This window comes from Rhipicephalus sanguineus, chromosome 9, assembly GCF_013339695.2.
Source record: "Rhipicephalus sanguineus isolate Rsan-2018 chromosome 9, BIME_Rsan_1.4, whole genome shotgun sequence".
In the NCBI taxonomy this organism is placed as follows: Eukaryota; Metazoa; Arthropoda; class Arachnida; order Ixodida; family Ixodidae; genus Rhipicephalus; species Rhipicephalus sanguineus.
Window position 1 is genome coordinate 35955385 of NC_051184.2, and position 14272 is coordinate 35969656.

The 14272-nt window shown below is 46.8% G+C and overlaps 3 protein-coding genes across 3 annotated transcripts in view; 1 reads left to right on the forward strand and 2 right to left on the reverse strand.

Moving 5' to 3' along the window:
* The window catches only part of LOC119404982 (flap endonuclease GEN homolog 1-like), a 28842-nt gene extending 24860 nt beyond the window's left edge, over positions 1-3982 (reverse strand). The window contains 1 exon segment of the mRNA XM_037671728.2: positions 3545-3982. Coding sequence (XP_037527656.1) covers positions 3545-3696 — 152 coding nt within the window. The 5' untranslated portion in view covers positions 3697-3982.
* On the reverse strand, positions 1616-3343 carry LOC119404983 (RING finger protein 37-like). The gene is given in 3 exon segments (XM_037671729.2): positions 1616-2436; positions 2438-2565; positions 2568-3343. Coding segments are annotated over 3 exon segments (1068 nt in total). The 5' UTR covers positions 3334-3343; the 3' UTR covers positions 1616-2262.
* Positions 3983-7266: 3284 nt separating the features above from the next.
* LOC119404987 (uncharacterized) lies at positions 7267-9772 on the forward strand. The gene is made up of 2 exons (XM_037671734.2): positions 7267-8389; positions 9008-9772. Exons 1-2 carry the CDS (start codon positions 7682-7684, stop codon positions 9737-9739), a joined length of 1440 nt encoding a protein of 479 aa, XP_037527662.1. The 5' UTR covers positions 7267-7681; the 3' UTR covers positions 9740-9772.
* Positions 9773-14272: the final 4500 nt, after the last annotated feature.

Sequence of the window (14272 nt, forward strand, 5' to 3'; positions counted from 1 at the left end):
CTTAATGTGAGCTCGCAACAGCTTACGCTGTAAAAAAAATTGTTTGGTAGCACATTCATTAAAAATGCGACTGTAAACAATATCCATTCACCTGCCTCTTTAATATGCTCCAGGTGTCTAGGATTCAGATAGCGCCACTCTAACTAACCAACATGAAGTGATAAAGAATTGCTGCACAAGTTTTGTAGGATTTGATTATAACCACACGTATAGGATTTCCTACCTGAAGTCAGAGCACAGCCTTCCCTGACCCATCACACGTCGGCAGTTGTCTTGGCTTAGTTTGTTCCACAAAGCATTTTATCGCAATTGATACCTTCAAATGCTCTTAACGAAAACTACATTATACATCCCAAGCAGTGACCACGTGCAGAAAGAATGTGTCTTGCAGGAAAAACCGTAGCGAATTCAGAGTCTTTTCTGCAGAAAAGTTGTGTTGATTGGAACCAGCTCCCTCTAAACGATGTACTTTTGACTAACTGATCCCATTTTTGTACGGCTGTACTAGAATTTTTTTAACTGTGAGGGACTTGTGTTTTTGTTTGCACTGTACTTTCTTTGCTCAGTTACTTTTTGTACAACTTTACATATTGCTTTAGTTAATTTGCAGCTGTATTTTTGGCCGTGTTGCTACATTTTGCAGTGCTTGCTTGTCTCTGAAATGCTGAAAAGTGCCGAAGGTAAAACAATTGAAAACATTTTTTAAAGGTTGCCACTGGTGGCACCTACAAGAGCTCAGGCTACCATGCTGCGATATCTAAAACAACACCCAGTAATGAAGGATTCGCGGTGATATGTGCTGCTTTGCTAAAATACAAGATGTTGCCGAAGAAAGCATTGTGCATTACCTCTTGTTGGTGACTGTAACTATACCGACTGTCATTCTTATCCTATCTGTTGCTATGAGACAGCGGCTTCAACAAAAAGCAATGCCTCAGTTACTCCAACCATCATGTTGCACTGCCACATAATCTATGGCCTCGAATATCAGTGTCTGCTGCACCAGTCACCACCCAATTTACCATTCTAGTGCGTGCGCCACGGTACCGTTCTTTACCATCAGATAGTGCCATTATCCATAGCTGCAATTTTCAGCATAAGGCTAATATCCGTTGCACTCACAGGGTGCAAAATAGTAAGCAGACAGGTATAGACTGTAAGAAGTTGAAGTAAGAAGCACATGAGCTTTTGAACAAAGATCTAGGCACACAGCTGCATCCATTGAGAAAATTCTTATAAACTTATCCACCGTGTTTATTTATCATGCTCAGAAAGCACTGCAGGATACACACAGTATTTTAACTGCTGCTTTGGAGGTAGGCTCAGAATCACTAGTTGCAATCATGTGAATAGCTTAATGTACTAAATTGAACAACACATTCACGACACGAATAAACAAATGGAAGTTAATGACAGCCTTCATTTATAACATGCAGTACAACATGGGTAAGCAGCATTCTTAACAATATTCTGATTACAAAAACATTAAGTACAAGCTGCAGTGAATAAAAACCACTTCATGAAAGTCAAGAAAATTCATAAATAAAGTCTCACTCTAAATTCTATTCACGGCAGTGCACCCTAACGACTTCTGATGACCGAAATAGCCCACCACAGGTACACTGTCCATTTCCAACAGCATTTCGTTAAACAGGCACGACAGAAATGGTGACCACACGGCACACGGTGCGTGGATTGTGATGTCCTACATGCCCAGCACAGGTCACTGTCTATTTCTTTAACTTCGAGTTTGCCCTGAGCACTGTTTCTTATCCGCTGCAGTGTTTCAGCCAGAGAAACTGGACAGGCTGTCGGCAAGGCGTTGTTCGTGTGTTTTGAGCATCGCATCGTGGTTGCTTGGTCTCAGAAGCTTTCACATCTGACTCAGTTTTCCGTTTCACACTTTCTCCCGACTTCTTCTGCCTGGTGCTACTTGACGATGTAGCCAGCTCGAATGCGGCATGTCGCTTGGTTGACTGAGGTACCGGCATGGCTCTTGGCAACGTTGTGGGTGAAACAGATGGTCTCTGAAACAGCGCTTTCTGATCCACGTTGTCAAAACGAGAATGCGCAGTGGCCAAGTTTGAATCAGAAGAAGTTGAAGAGTCAGATTTGCCTGCGAGTCCAGTCATACCAGCAGTTCCTTTAGAGTTCAACGTTTTGAACTGGTTCGGTCTACAGCAGTTCTGTGACGAGCTAGCTACATCTTTTGCACTGGAAGATGCCGTGGAATCGTTCAAGCCCTGAAATGATGGGGAAGCTTCAGACTGCGACAACGAAACCAGACCGGAGGATCTCGCAGCCTGCACTGCGGCTTCTTCCCAGCGTCCTCGGAATGTTCCCCAGTTTCTCCAAGTTGCGAACCACGAAGTGGTCTATACGGCTCTTCAGTTCGGGGAGGCTTTTCGGACAATTCGCACCCGCCAGTGTTATTCCAGGTGAAAGGGTCTGTCGCCGGTCTACCCCACTTTTCCTCGGTCTCGACGTGCTTATCCAACGTCGTCTGGTCCACCACTTGGCCACTCGGCAGTAGAACCGGTTGCGTCATCAGCTCGAAAGTCAGGCGTCCTGAAAGTCTGTCGGGATGTGAAACTCGGTCGCTAAGCCTGCACCCTCTTGTAGTAGACCGCCGCTCTTCGCTTGCAGCGACTCCGGAACAGTCGGTGCAGGGGGCGAACGGCACTGGTCTGTGGCCGAATGTTCACGGTTGAAGTCCGTAGTAGCTAGAAACTTGCGAATAAGGTCCTCTTGGGCAGCTAGGCTGCAGAGGGAAGTCATAGGCTGGCCCCAGACTTGCAAGGAACCCAGACCGATCGAAGCGCTGCCCATGGCGCAGATTAGTCTCACTTTTAATCTGCAGACGTGTTTGCAGTAGGCGGTCTTAAGCGTTTCGCCCGTTCCGCGTGATTCGTACGCGAACGAAGGCGACCCGCCATCTCGCATCAGACTAGCGAACGGCCCCCGCGGAACGTAGCACCTGTTGCGAAGCCGAACGACTTCTTCGTCAGTGGCACCGAATTTTCTGCCGATCAGAACGAAGTCGTCTCGGGTCGCAGAGGTCGTAGTATCCCCCACACCGGTTTGCGACACCCAAATCTCGAAGCCAGTCAGTTTGACCGGACCGCGAGTAAGACCGACAACCACGCAACTCAGTTCCGTCGGGCACGGCAGCGTCAGCAGTATGCTAACAGGAGGCTTTATGAAGTACTCGGCCATGAAGCCGTTACGACGCCTGTCCGCGCTGATGAGGTTCCCGACATCGTAGCCTTCGGCGCATATCTGGTCGCACTCGATCAAAGTGCCCACATTTTTGTTGCAAAAGTCAATGGCCATCACATCCGGCGTCAGCGTCTCCGAAAGCTGAACAACGTGGTGTTGATGACGATTAGAGTAATGCCGTACCGTAGAGGTTCTCTTCGACGGTACCAACAAGATCCTGCCACATACGCAGATACAGATGGGAGTACTCTACGCTAGTTTTACAGGTTAAAAATGCAAACCCCGTACCCACACTCCCGGCATGCAACAGAGCACGAGCGCTTACCTAATCGTCGGCTGGCGCATCTTGGCACGCATTTGCTCGCTTTCGACAATCCAACCGCTCAAATCGACGGCCAGTCGCTTACCCCGAAGGTCCTCGAGCTGAACCTTGCGGGCGACGGGTGCCAGCACCTCCCACAAGTCCTTGACGCCCATGACTCCGGCTCGTGAGCGTCTGTCGCACAAACTTAGGTGAACAAAGTCCAACCGTGTTGGTACTTTCGGAGGCGTTGCCGTGCCGCCGCACGAAGATCAGAAAGCAGAACTACGCTGATTTCACCTTAAAGATAGCTTGCGCACGCATAAACGGGAGGCGAGCGTGTCTTCATGTCGCTGCCAAGTTATGTCAGCGAACCGCTGGCCGACTACACAACGAGAAACAACTATTTTTACTGAAATGTGCAGCAACAGGTACGGCGTGAAAACAACTGCCGCCATTACGTTCAAATCAACGACCGCAGCATGCGAGGTACTTTTTTAATTGTCTGTTTTCTTTTTTCTCTCTTTCTGAACACTGATTAGCTCCAGAACCAAGCTCAAAAAATTCTTTGCATGTCGGCAAATTAATATATAGCTACGTTTAAATACCACGCGTTGGCGTTATGCGGGGCTGTGTTGTGTCTCGGCGCGAATTTTAAACAAATTAGCTGCGACGAAACTCACGGTCAAGTATGGTGACAACCCGCCCCGCGACTCGCGGGACTGTCCCACATTGAGAGCTTGTGTTCCGCGTCTCGCAAGAGAGACGAAAATGTTCAAAAATGTCCCGCATTTCACACTTTATGATTATTGTTTGGCAGCGCCTTGAGCAAAGCTGCATCTATAGTGGCCACTCAGTTTCGTGATGTTTCAAGCACTCCAATATATCCTACAATATTTAGGGAAGCCAGTCCGTGGTGTTCAGGCCTTCAGGCACACCAAAACTCAGCCACATAACCTGGGGTGTACCGAGAAACCCACACATAGTACTAACTAACCACACATGTTTAACAAGCTGTGGCCCGGGAGGCATATATATATATATATATATATATATATATATATATATATATATATATATATATATATATATATATATATATATATATATATATATATATATATATATATATATATATATACAGGGCCGTACCCAGGGATTTTTTCGGGGGGTATTTGTGTGTAAAACGGCCAACATTGGCAACTCTTGGTCGCAGTGAAGGCATGCAAATATTTGACTATCACCCAAAAAGTTAAAGAGCGAAAAAATTTCGGGGGGTGTCAGGACCCCCTGATTCCCCCCCCCCCCCCTTAAAGGGACACTAAAGAGCAAAACGATTTTTCTCATATTAGTAAAGTACTCTTTCACGATACCAAAAACTCCACGCTTGCTGCGATAACACGCTTAGTAAGCGAGAAAACGCGCAAAATCAAAATGTGGGTGGCGACGCCACCTTGAAGTTTCCGCATCATTCGCCGTGACGTCACATGCTTTGACGGCGCCTACTAGGGACTACGTAGTTCCTAATCGGTAAAAATGAAGTATATTGTCCTCTGAGGGTGCCATAGACTTACCATACCAAGTTTGGGATAATTTTGTTGAGCCAATGGCGCCAAAATACGATAACTACACTTTGAAATCCGTGACGTCACGCGGGGAAATTTCGGCGCGAAATTTAAAACTGAAATTTTGAACTTGATTTTCTCCTTTATTAATAAACCTACGATGGCGAAATTAACGACATTAGAGTTCTCAGAGCGCAATTTATCGATCGAAACCGATTCATTGTTTCTCTTTAGTGTCCCTTTAGTTACGGCCCTGTATGTATATATTGACTGACGAAGAAAGAAACCGCCTGTCCTCATGTTGTTGCGCTGTTTTCAAAATGAACACCAACCAACATGCCAAAATCGCATATATTATGGCTTGAGGACGGGGGAAGGCAGCTCTGTTTGACATGGGCCCAGCTCGCTCGTGGCAGCGGAGCTTCGGACTGAGGGCCCGACCATAACTGCCTGAATTTATTTATTTTTTCTGAATAAAGTTTCTTTCTCCTCCTCCTTCTAAGTTTCCGAAAAAGTCAGCTAGCCGGTCGGTTCACGGCAGCGACAAATGTTTCTGGCACCAGCTGAGCGCAGCTGATTTTAATAACTTTGTTTCGTGTTGGAGCATATACTACAGTGATGTATAAAATAGTTTTGCTTACACGGATATGTACTTGAACTTCAGCTTCAATCAATTGCTCTATTTCTCTGTTTCGGAGACGACGAAACATTGAAAGAGAAAATTTCTCGCCAGGACGAACTTAAAGAGTTCTGCAACACAATTTCCAAGTAACAATCGAATGGCTTTATTAAAGGAGTTCATTGCCTCACGAATCGACCGCTGCAAAGAAAAAATTTTGGAATCGGTCAACTACGCGCGGAGATATAGAGATTTGTCGCACGTTGTAATTGCTTTCTCTCTTCTCTCGTCCCGACGAGCGCGCTGGAAGTTAAGCGGGGAGGGATGGCGCGGGGGAAAGAAGTTACGTCACTCGCGCGCGTCATGATCTTGAGCCAGTGCACCTTTTCTTTTTTTTTTCTTCGAACGCGCTGCTTGCGTGGATCGCGAGCGCGGGCACGTGGCGGACTCTCGCGGCGGTCGCGGTAACCATGCAGCTTACGATGCTCGAATCAGCCAATGGCCTGGTGGTGGCAGTAATGTTGCCAAAGGTGGGGTTAGCCTGGCAGACCTGGCCGGAACTTGCTCCACCTGAGCGACTCTTTCCATGCAGTACGGCTCACCATATATCGCTTAAACCTGTCTTTCGTAGAAAAAGTAAAAAAGTATAGCAGCCACTTCCTTGCGCATCGACCGCAGCCCCTGCCGGAAACACAATTCTTCGCAGCATCCGTATGGAAACCCTGAAGTTTGAGTGTATGGCGCGATCATTTTGGTATATGGCATCATTTGTAGAAAGAAGAGGGAACGATTTCTAGGCGTATTTTGAGAACTTATTGCAAATCTAGGCCGCGTGCTGCGCTATAGTTTGGCTCGCGTGTTCTCAGGAGCCTCGACAACCGATCGGCAGGCGCGTTTCCTGACCATGCTGAAAAAGTGTTGCAGGGCTCCTTTAAATAATGAATGATTGTAGTTAATGTCACATCAGTGTAATTTGGGGGATTGGCCAAGAATCGGATAACTAAGATAAAATATTTAAAATGTAGAAAAGAGCATAATTTGTCCTTTCGTTTAATAAGAATATTTTTGATCGAAAATTATTATTCGACAATAAAAAAGGAGGGGAGGGGGTCGAATTGATTCTTATCGAATAAGAATTAATTTAAGAATACAAAAGAAAATGTAATGGACCCTACTTTGGTTAAATAGGAAGTTTTGGATCCGTGCTTACAGTGCAAAACGATTTGGCGCGTAAAAGCTGGTACAAACTGCGCGCGCTTTTTTCCTGACGTCATGCGACGCTGGTTACTGCAGCGCCACAACGGCACGTATCAACGATGCGTGTTTGATTTACGACAAAAAGCACTTACTGCTGAACTATAATGGTTCTTTAGCGCATCTCTACTGGCGCTCTATTTTTACACGAGTTAGCGCAAAGCTCCTAAGTAACGCAAAAGTACAAAAAAGAAAACAAAAAGTTTTCGCAGTTGTTGCGTTGCGCCACCTGTGGAATGAAGGCGGAGTTTTAGCCCGAGGGCCAAGTTCAAAGGAACAAAACAGGCACAAAAGCGTCGTGCGAACTTCGGTTGCTTCGGTCTGACAAGTTTTTCTTTTTCTCCTTTCGCAAGCGATCCTGCGTGCCGCTTTGCGTGGCTGCCAAGCGACGTGACGAAGGTAGCGCGAAGTGACGGAGCGGCATCTGTGAACTAACTTTTTTCAACGGAGATCACCGCCGAGTCTTGTTGGACGTCCCATACGGGAATGCCGCGTTTGCGGCCGTGACAGCGGCGGCGGAAGCAGGTTTGGCCGTTGCCTCTTTCTTTCTGTTCTTATCCTTTATTTTCTCTCTCGCCAACGTCTCTTCGACGCCATGGTTCGGACCTCGGGGACGGCAGTACTACGAGTCGTGACGTCCCGCGAAAGTTGTCATTCGCACCTGATGCGCTCGATCCGTACCATAATTTAAAGAGCGCGTGAGAACGTGTAACGAGAGACGCTATGTCGTCCACGACCGCCCGTTCGCCCCCGAGCCTGGGGTCGTCGAGCAGCGGAAGCAGCACCCCGCGACCGCTGCTCATATCGGACACAAAGGACTTGCGTGCCGTGATCGGCTGTCAGATGCTACTCCTGCACGCTCTCCGCAAGCGCCGCCGACGGATGCTCCTGGACCGCCGCACGTACGCGGTGCAGAGCACGATGCTCTTGCGCCGCGTCCAGAGACGTCAGTCGAGGATCCACTTCCTCATGAGCATACTGAAGACCGCCTTCTCGGCCGGCCTGGGCCGCGACCTGTGCTTGAACCGAACACCGAACAACTCCAACCACGTCTCGTCCTCGGCAGACTTCGTCGATGGCTTCGACGAGGACGAAGACGACGTGGATGACACGTCGCAGGAAGCCAACGACCGTATGCTGACGCCGGGACTCATTGGTGACGACGTCTGGCTGAACACGTTCAGAGTCGGGAAGGACCTGTACCAGTTTCTGCTAACCGAGCTCAAGCCCTTCATGACGATGGGCCAGGCAGCGAACGGTGGGCTCCCACCGTACGAGCAGCGCGTTGCCATTGCGCTTTGGCGTCTTGGCAAGGTCTGGGACGACCCGGCGCTGCTGAGGGCCTTCGGAGTGACGGGAGACACTGTGGGCGCCATCGTGCGGGAGTTCTGCTCGGCGGTCGTTAAGGTCCTGATGCCCAGATTTGTGCAGGTAATCAAAAGTGTCACAGTCGGTTAGCCACTGTAGTTGGTCCCTAATTGGATGAGAAGCACGATTAGTACTGCCAGAGCATGTCATGTCTGATGTCACTAATACTCCTCTGGTTGATTGACGAGAGATGTCGCGTGCTTGTGTGCTTACGTGGGACTTGTCTCGTCCCTAATAGTTGGCCATTATCCAGAAACTCCTCGGAGAACATATTGTGGTATAACACCCAGAACGGAAACATGCCGAATTTCTGTCGTCTCGTTTGCGATGTCAGTTGTGATTGAATTATCAGTCAGATTTGAAGTAGTAATTGAATAACCAGTAAAATTTACCAAAATTAGAACAATGCTCTCCTTGGATATTACAGCCTGTTATCTTTATGTGGCTGCAACTAACTAGAGGGGCGAAGCCTTCAAATCCTGTCAACTTTCTCGCTCAGTCTGGCAAATTTTGTAACAGCTGCGTAACATAGCAATGGTTCGAACAGAAACTATGTCGAATGGCACCTCCTCTTTTCTGCAAGGCGAGTGTTTTGTTTTCGTTTGTTAAGGCAATCATTCAATTGCAACTTATGCAATCTTAAATGTTGTTGTTGAAGCAGGTGGTATTGTTAATGCCCAGGTGCCCTTTGACGAAGACCTCGACGATATCACTGACCAGTTCCGTGAGAAGGCTGGCCTTCCGCAGTGCGCTGGCGCCCTCTGCTTCGCACACATCCCCATCCAGCCACCACCAGACGACGACTCCGGAGAGTACACCAACCTGGAAGGCTGGAACTCCATCGTCGTGCAAGCCGTGGTTGGCGCCGACCGGCGCTTCTGGGACCTCAACATTGGCTGGCCCGGCAGCACTCAGGTGGCCCAGGTCTTGCGCAGCTCCAGCCTCTGGAAGAAGGGCGAGGAAGCCACACTCTTCGTTATGCACGACGAGGACAGTCCCTCGGCGGGACGTACCCACAGGGTTCTTGCGGCGGGCACGGGCTACCCTCTCCGCAACTGGATCGTCACGCCGTTCCTCAACCCGGACGAGCGGCAGCTCCGTTTCAATCGTGCCCTCTGCGAGGTCCTCTCGGTCGGCGAGGTGGCTTTCAGGCACCTTGAGGCACGCTTCCCGTACCTGCTGCGTCACAATGGGAGTGGCGTTGACCTGATGCCAAGCATCGTGGCTGCGTGCAGCACCCTGCACAACATGTGCGAGGAGTGGGGCGATGGAATTGGCAGTGGCTGGCTCGCCGAGGCTTCGCGTCATGCACTACCTCAGCCGCATCCCGGCGCTGATCCGGCCCGTGACATGTCGCGGTGCCTTGAGGCAGAAGCCATTCGGACGGCCCTGTTTGCAACTGTAGTTAAGTAAGGTTTGATGTTTTCGCCAAGTGTCTTCCTTTCACTTTAACATGAGGATCGACCGTCACTCAAATCTTCTGTAAGCCAACTACCTCTATCGGGCTCAGTATTTGGTGTCACTCTGAAGTTTAGTTGGATTTGCTCGGAGGTAGTTCTTTCATTGCTTTTATGTTACTGTCGGATGCACTTTCTTGGCTTATTGCAGAGAATGTACGGTTCAATGTAGAATGTAAAAAAAAAAACGCCCTTTGACTAATAAGAGGCCACAGTCTTAATGCTGTAACAAGCTCTTCCAGATACCTTCCAGCATAGCTAGATGCAAGTGATGCCGCTTGGCGTCCTATCACAGCACTGTACGGATACACTCATTTGTAAGCATAGCCCACAACAATGTCTGTTTTTCTCACTGTTATGTACGTGACATACATGTGGTTGCTGGTCGACCAACACTTTGTTCACTGTTATGTCACTTCGTATTCCAACGCTATGCATATCATTCTAGACAATGCTGCCGTGACACTTCAATTAAGGTCCAGCTTCGGACTAGTAGTTTAGCTCACATTCCCACCACTCACAGCCATGGCCTGCTCAAAACTCAGCCACTGTAAGCTTCCCACAATTTGTGATAAAATGGTTCATTGTGACCTCCCAGTCTAACCCCCTATGTGATGACCTGACTACTTTGAAGTATGTTCAGTCACATCCACTCATGCCTGTATTGAAGGCTGGTCTCAATGGTCACCATCTCAATGGCACTCCAATTTGTGTCATACAAATACAGGTGCAGGGGTTTACTTTTCAGCCAGCTCTCATCGGGCGAGCAAGCCAATGTAGCATTTTTTATCGTTGTCTTCCATACCACACTTTCACAGTTCTGTTCATATTTACATGACAAAGAGGCACTACCCCAGTCTGTCAGAGGCATTGATCGTCTTCGTTAGATCACCCGAAAAAAAAAAACATCTGGGACTACAGCCATTGCGCTGCTGTAGAAATCATGGGTGGTGCCATAGTATTTCTACCACTTTTGCATAGCCTCATTGAGGGAGTGCAGTGTGGCTTTCTTTTATTGCTCTTAGTAGTTAAGTTGTGTTGCAGGATAGTCTTCTAATATTCTGCAGTTGTTTTTTTCCAGCTGAACAGTAGAAATTGAAAGCCAGGTAAGCCAACTTGGTTGATAATCATTGTGCTGTGAATCCGCGATGGTGTAAGTGACTCCAAGAACATTAACACTAGAAGCAACAAGGTCATTTGCAGCCAAAGAGTAGAAGTTTAGACAAATCCACACGTAGCCCATCGCTCCTATGCTGGCTTGGCTGGCGCACTCGGTAGCAAAGTGCCAGATTCTTCCACTCATGCTCTAATTCTGAAATCGTGTTATTGAAACGGGCACAGAAACTGGCACTTTGTACGCAGGTGTTCTGGAGAGCTGTTCATTTAGTTCTGTCCACGGTACTCATTGTTGTAGAAGCACTGCAATGTTTTTGTCTATACACGTAGCATGTGCAGATATCGTCGGCTGTGATTCTCATGTTTCATTCTTTTCTTTTTTTTTTTAAGTAGTGCTTCCTTTGGTCCAGCTCTATGGATGCACGTTGATGCAATCGCTCTCGCGAGATTTCGTGTGGATCGTCACTAGACAACACTGTTAGCGTATGTAACTGATAGCATTCCTTGCACGTGCCAAGTCAACTGGCTGCACAATTCCGTCTAAGCAACTGATCACATTCACTGACATCCGTACCAAGTCGCGCAAAGGATCTTAGAAGTGATTGCGTCCCCGAAAAGTGATCACGCGAGAATACCGCCGACGGCTTAATCGTGCAACTGAAACTGATGTGCCTCTCTGCATGGATTTTTTTTTTGCGTTTAGAGGAGTAAGCTTACAAGTTATGAAAGGTGGACTTGTAGCCGCAGCATTCCTAAGGAGGCAAAATGCAAAAGCACTCGTGTACCATGCTTTCGGTACATGCTAAAGTACTCCCGATACCTTTCGTGAGGGCATTGTCGTGTAGCTAGGGAGCACGAAGCACTGTCACTTTATGTTTAAGGGAGACACTCAAGGAAAACATTGAGCCATGATATATTGACAGAATAGTCGTCGAAAATTCGATCATTTTCTGCATTCCAATACTACATGACTTTGTTGCATAAAAATTGCTAACCACAGCTCCTGGATTTGTGCTTCCCACGCTGAAACAGACATGCTGACTATCCGCACGTGACCTCCTCTGCTGCACTCTTAAGTTGGCAAGTGCTGACATTTCATGAGAGCTAACATAGTGTAAACCACGTGGTGCCTTACACAACAGCTTTGTGCTCGCTACAAACGGCGAATTAGTTATTGCAGAAGCACGATCCTTTAATAGAGCTCTACTTAATGTTTTCCTTTATTGTCTCCGAGCCGCGGAGCTATAAATGCGACAGTTGGGTATTCTGATGCTGTTGGTTGGAACGAACTCTCTGTTACTGTTTCGTCTAGTGAAGACCTCCTGGAGTTGTGTGCAGAGCTGAGACGATTTGTGCAAAAGTGGTGGCGCGAGAATGCCGCCCATGTTCAGGTAGCTGGTAAGCGAGAACTATCTTCATATACGTGTACTCATTACTCATATATTGCTCAAGGTAAAGCACAATCTCGGTGCATTGTTTGGAAGATGTGTTAAAAGATTGTGGAGGCAACAGATGCAAGCCGGTCACAATTTTACAGCTCAGTGTCATAGGACGCTTGTTGTACGGCTTTTTGGAATCTCGTGTATTGTACAAGTCGCACTTAAAATTGTCGACTAATGTGTGAAGAGAAAAGCATTCCTTTATTTTGCAGGAGAAGTGCTTCTACATTTTTTAGCTTGTTTAGATTTTCATAGGGGAATGAATGCCTGCCTGCCCAATTGTGTGGTGTTGCAATATGTCTCTGCTGTACGCATGCTTTTACTTGTTTGTTTAGCAGAGTAGTGCCTCTTGTAATTATCTACTGCATGTGTTTACAATGTGTTTGCATTCCAGCATTTTGGCATTGAAATGCATTTTTTTTATTCCTTTTAGACAAAAGTGATGACAATTCCATTTTTACGGGTATTTGAGGATTAGAACAGCAAGTGCATGCGCGTTATATGTGTCTCAGAAGCTGCTACAGCCTTCATCAGAAATTTCAAATGTTGCATCCTGGTTGGGGTAATATGCAACAATATTTATGTATGTGTCTTTTAGTGCACATTAAAAGAAACACAGGCGCTTAAAATTAAAGTGATGTCCAATAGTCCGTTGTATGTTGAAGCTCTTATGTTGCTCTTGGAGGTTACCTTCATGGCTTGATGTCGCAGTTCAATACCAATCAATCAGGCAATGCACTGAGGTGCCAATGAACTTTTACGTAAAAACCAGACAACGCTGTTTAGTCTTATAATCCTTGTAGTGCCCTGCTTTGTACAGGGGCACTGCAGCTGGGTTGAGTGACAAATCGTTGAGTGGCTTTGAAACTTGGCAAAGGCTGTTATACACAGAACAGCCTGCATAGTTTGTGTTTTAAACTGTAACATGTTTTTCCGCCTTTTGCACTGCGGATTCTTGAACGAGAGGTCTACTTAACATGTATCACCAGGCGATATTTTATTTCATACTTACGTTGTTCGAGTATCAATTTCTTCACTTTTCACCTTAGTGCCTTCTGTACGTGCAACTTTTCAATGACTGGGGAATGGTGGTTAACAGTCGTTTCATGTGTTCCTCTTAGAAAAACTTGCAAGTAGCCACATATCAGTTTAATTGATCGACATCAGAACAACAGTTGGATTAAGTAAATAGTGATAGCAAAGAATGGATGTCCTGGTATGCACTCTTGTCGTTATCTGCGACAAGAGAAGCCTGGCGTAGTATGCCGCTCTGCGGACCATAATTACATTACTGCTCGCATTTTATGTGCCTGATCTTAATCTGTCATCAAGCTGCAAATGTTACATTCCGGCAGGTAATAAGCGTGTGAAACTGCTGTAAAAGGGTGCTTCCATAAGGTTTCGTCTTCCATGCTTTAAGCTGTCAGAAGTGGCAGCCTGTCTCCGAACGTAGGACCAAGCCTTTAAACCTTGTGTCCTTCATTGCTAGCTTCTCATTCTGCATACTACACCGAGAAAAAGTGTATACGGTCTAGATATTTTGTAAGAAAACCTTTGTTTCCTTTGTTGATGAATATAACTTGGACTGAGGACAGCAGTCTAACAGTGGCATTGCAAGCATCCCAGCCCACTTGTCAGTATCAGTTTGTATAATCAACAACAAATTGCAGTTTTTTCAGCAACCCTCCAGTCTGTATATATCTGTTTGTGGATTTATGTTAGCCGGGCCTTCACCTTACGCTTTCATCGGATATTGAGGTTGAAAAGGAGCACATCATGCCTGAGGACCAAATGAGTGTGTTTTTTAACATGAGGCATGTAGCAAGAATAGTTTTTGAAGTATGTGATTCTTTACATGTTTTTGTTGTGATAAAATAGCAAGTTTTAGTACTCCGCATGTAGCATCTGTAATGGCATTGCAAACGTAACAAAGC